Genomic DNA, 4,380 nt, shown 5'->3' on the forward strand with positions numbered 1-4,380 from the left:
AGAGAGAGAAGAAAGTCATGTCAGAGGGAACCTAAGGTCCTATCTTCTAAAGTCCTGCGGGGCAATAGCTTGCAGATGGTGCCATCTTTATATTTTCTGGAAAATAAACCTCTACGAAAAAAAAAAGAGAGAGAAAGACCTCGCAAACAAACAAATAACAAACAAACAAATAACAACAACTCCATTTGGACAGGTCAGAGATACCATCCAATATAGAAAGATCATTTAAACTCCAATAAAGGCCATCTTGGGACGTGTACGATACATGAGGCTGTCTCGTGCTCCCAAGTTTCTCACTGTGCTTTCCGGATAAATGCACACCTTCTATGATTCCAATGCACTCTTTACAGTGTGGGAAGTCCAAGGGCTTTCAAAGACTTATCCTTAAGACTCACTCTCAGGCCAGTACCTTGAATGGAATTCAACTATCCTGTGAAATAAATCCACAGGATAAAAATAGCATTTGCATCTATCCTCACGTAATGTGCTCCCTTCAGTCAACCATCACAGCTAGAACCTGCGTGTGGGATTGAAGACAAAGTGCAAACTAAAATAAATTCTCAGAATTGAACCACGGATACCAAGAACTGAAACAAAACTCAAGATGCGGCTGATACTGCTTTACCAGAAACCACATCAAATCAATGCCCATCCTCCACATTTTGGGGCACATGAAACAAGCAGACGCAGAGGCGGGCACATCCTACACAGGAACCCAAGCTTGCTGCCTCTCGGCCATGTAACGTGGTGCTTAAGAAAAGCCGCTGAGTATTCAAAAAAATGAATTTAGACCTTACTGCTTCTCTCTGCTGCTGGGGTCTAAATGTTTCCCCTCTAGCACCCCAATGCCAAAACATTCATGTGTTGAAATACAAACCCCAAAGAGATGGTATTAGGAGGTGGGCCTTTGAGAGGTGTTTAGGCCATGAGGGTGGAGCCCTCATATATAGAATTAGTACCCAATCGCCATCACCAGATGCCGAATCAAGGCTGGCACCTTGATCTTAGACTTTTAGCCTCCAGAACTTTGAGTAGTAAATTTCTGTTGTTTATAAACCACCCAGTCCATGGTATTTCTTATAGCAGCCCAAGTGGGCTAAGATACCCGCTATGCCTCATTTTCATGAATAAAGTTCCAGATCACCAGGAGGGTTATAAGAAGCCATGCTTTAGTGGTACTCCTAGAATATAAGTCTCTCCCCAGGAGATAGTGCAGCTCAGTGTTTAAAAACTTAGTTTGAATTCTGGCTTCCCTATCAGGTAGTGATCTGGTTATTAAGGCTTTCTAAGACACAGTATTCATCTAAATAACATGAACAATGTTACTGTTATATAATAATGCTGTTAGAAGGATCCCGGGAGAAATGCAGACAAAGTGCTGAGCCTGTAACAAGAGCTCAGTTTAGCTGTGTTGCCATTGTTATGATGATGATGATTTATAACAGAAGTCCCTATCTAGTAGGGAAGTCACTGTTCTTAAAAATTAAATGTGGGTAAGGCTCTCTCTGGGTTAAACAAAGCAGAAGTGGGCAGATAAGCCATGGGCAGGAGAACAAAAATGAGTTCAGGGCCCAGAATCTGACAGCAGCATCAGGAAGGACTCTGACCTCCCTCTGCCATCAGAGATTGTATCAGCAACCACTGCCAACCGTGGGCTGGACCGTGACGAGAAATTCTATGGTAGAGCCTTCAGGGAAAGACCATGCCTGGTTAACCCCTTCCCCAACAATTTTTTTGTTAAAAACGTTTCTTTTTCAGACTAATTTTTTTATTTTGGTTCTATATAGTATTTTTGATGCTGGTTATGAAAACAGTTTGTAACTCGTCTTCCTATAAACCATATTTTTTTTACCATATTTTCTTAGTATACTCGTCGACGACTGAAAAAGAACATTTTGTGAAAACGAGTATACACGTTTCTGCCGGGGAAGGGGTTAAGAAAGCTCACAGCGCCGCTGTCTACAGTCACCTGGGCAGCTCCCTGACTCGAGAATGAGTGGAGATTCCTGAGGACCTTCGAGGATAGTCCCTGTGCGGGTCATGGGGCCTGGCTCCTGCACTGCACCCCCTTCTCAACCTCACTGCTGGGGCGTGGCTACATCGAGCTGAGGAGACATGTCTGTAGTGAGCCTGTTTCCCTCTGTCACTTTCCCATGTCTTTCTGGCATCATCAGCATCCTGCTCCAACCTTTACTAGTCTCCCTCCTCCCCTCCTCTGCTGACGCGTGGGGTACTTGAGAAAATGCTCTGTTGCTAGAGTTCTCTTGCACTTTGATAATGATGCCAATTCTGTCATGAGTTCGCAAAAGGAACAGCACATAGCAAAGCTAACAAGTAGCAAGTTTCAATCCGGAAGTTCTTCGTCGACATTCATTCTCCTCCTATAAGAGAATTTTTCTCAAGAGATAGCATCTCAAGAGAAAATAAAGAGTATACGTGGCAATTAAGTTACAAAGTGATTTAAAGAGTAGAGGGACAGTGGTAACAGGGAAAAGAGGGACATTTAAGACTAACGATTGTCTGAAATCCATGATTACATTCCCACTTTACCTAACCTTCTTCTGATTAAAGTTTCATCTGATATTCCTTGAGCTCTAACAACAGCAACCAGATTTCAAGCCCTTTCAATGTATGTTGTATTATGATCAAAGGATTGTGTGCTGTGAAATGGAGTCAAATAATATTTGGGAGGAGGCTCCAAATGAGAAATATCGTCAAACGGGACATTGCGCATCAATAGTTCACCTCTCAGAGTCTCAGCTGGTGAGCCGCCACCGTATCTGACGGGGATTCTCATCAACTCAGGGCAACAGTGATCACACCTGTCTGTTTAGGCAGAAATTTTTTTTAATGGAACCAATAATTTCCAACATTAAAGAAGGAAAAAAGAGAGAGCAACAATGTGTTCAGCACCTTGCAGAATTTGGCTATACCAGGCCGTCAGCAAACCCCAGCTGAGCGAACTCATGAGTAGTCTCTTCCCAGCCTATTTTACACACACCACATGGGGACAAGTTTTACTCTACAGGCAATGCTGATCACTACATTATTTGTTTATTCTAATGGACACTCAAACCTTTGTGAATTTAATTCCCCGAAGATTTCAGTATCATGAGAAATGGAAGGCTGGGTTCAGCCAGGGGAGGGGACAGGCTCTGAGTTACGGGAGGAGTTACAAGCAATCAGAACTCACCTGTAGATGATGCCTTTCTCGTGTAGGAACATGAGCGCCGAAATGATTTCTGCAGCATAGAAACGAGCTCGTGCTTCATCAAAACGACGAGACTTCTGGATGTGGAACATCAAGTCGCCCCCATTCACAAACTCCATCACGAAGAACAGCCGATCCTGGGTACAAGCACAAGAGAGGATCCCATCAGCATCAATTACCCTGGGCAGCGGCCTGGGGAGAAGAGGCTGTCAGATGGAGGTACTCAGTGCAACGTCCTGACAGGGGTTCTGGGGAAAGCAGGCTGGGTCGGCTAGGATTAGATCCCTGGGAGGAGGTAGGGAGTAGACCAGGGTCTCCTTTAAGTAATTCCACACAGCTTTCAATGTCTACATTAAATGAATAGTAGAGAAGATAGCCGAAGCCTTTTGTCCTAGTTCTTGCTCTGTACCTTAAATGCCATGCAACCTTGAGCTTAATTACTTGGGCCTTTATTAGAGCGAGGACACTGATGCTATCTCTACCCAAATCATAGGGTTTTATGAGCTGGAAGAGAGCACCATAAGTTGCAAAGTACATGCCTTTTGCCTGGAACATTCAGGTTTAATCGCAGGAAATAAGGGACATCTAACAATGCTTTAGCCATCACACCTGGGCAGAGAACAACCACAGAAAAAGGAAAATGCTTGGGACAAATCAGCCAAACAGTAGTCTAACCACAGCCTCAGAGTGACCCCCAACATTAGAAATCCCATTCAGTCCATCAGAAGATTCCCGAGTCAGGAGTGGGAATGTAGACAAGGGGATGCCGTCTCCACTGGCAGGAGTTCTCAACCCAGCAGGTGAAATGGGCTCCTTAAAAAATGACCAGTAAATACTGTGTACTAAGCACTGTGCAAATGGTGTGATCAAGGGCTGGGAAATTAAGACAGTTCGATGGAAGAAATGTTTAAATCTCAATTACAAAGTGATGTCTCCGAGGCTGACAGTGTTAAACACCTGGCTCCTGGAAGCTCTAAGATCCATTTCCTCACTCCCTCCCACTAACATTTATGAGTCCCAGGTTAGTCAGTGTTAAATTAGGTGCTGGGAACCCAGCAGAGTAAACAGGCAAAACACAGACACAGCCTCTGCCCATACAGAGTACGGTGTGAGAGACACACATTCCTTAAAACAACAGCAAACCCCAAAATAATATAAAAAAGCACATT

The 4,380-nt window shown here is 43.9% G+C and overlaps 1 protein-coding gene across 2 annotated transcripts in view; it reads right to left on the reverse strand.

Annotated features, from left to right (window-relative positions):
* PRKCH (protein kinase C eta) overlaps positions 1-4,380 on the reverse strand; it is a 226,610-nt gene that overhangs the window by 65,030 nt on the left and 157,200 nt on the right. For both annotated transcript variants that reach the window (XM_006767644.2, XM_015566469.1), the window contains exon 10: positions 3,194-3,348. In XM_006767644.2, the coding sequence (XP_006767707.1) occupies positions 3,194-3,348 (155 nt within the window). The remainder of the gene's footprint in view (positions 1-3,193; positions 3,349-4,380) is intronic.

This window comes from Myotis davidii, unplaced genomic scaffold (genome assembly GCF_000327345.1).
Source record: "Myotis davidii unplaced genomic scaffold, ASM32734v1 scaffold281, whole genome shotgun sequence".
NCBI lineage: Eukaryota > Metazoa > Chordata > Mammalia > Chiroptera > Vespertilionidae > Myotis > Myotis davidii.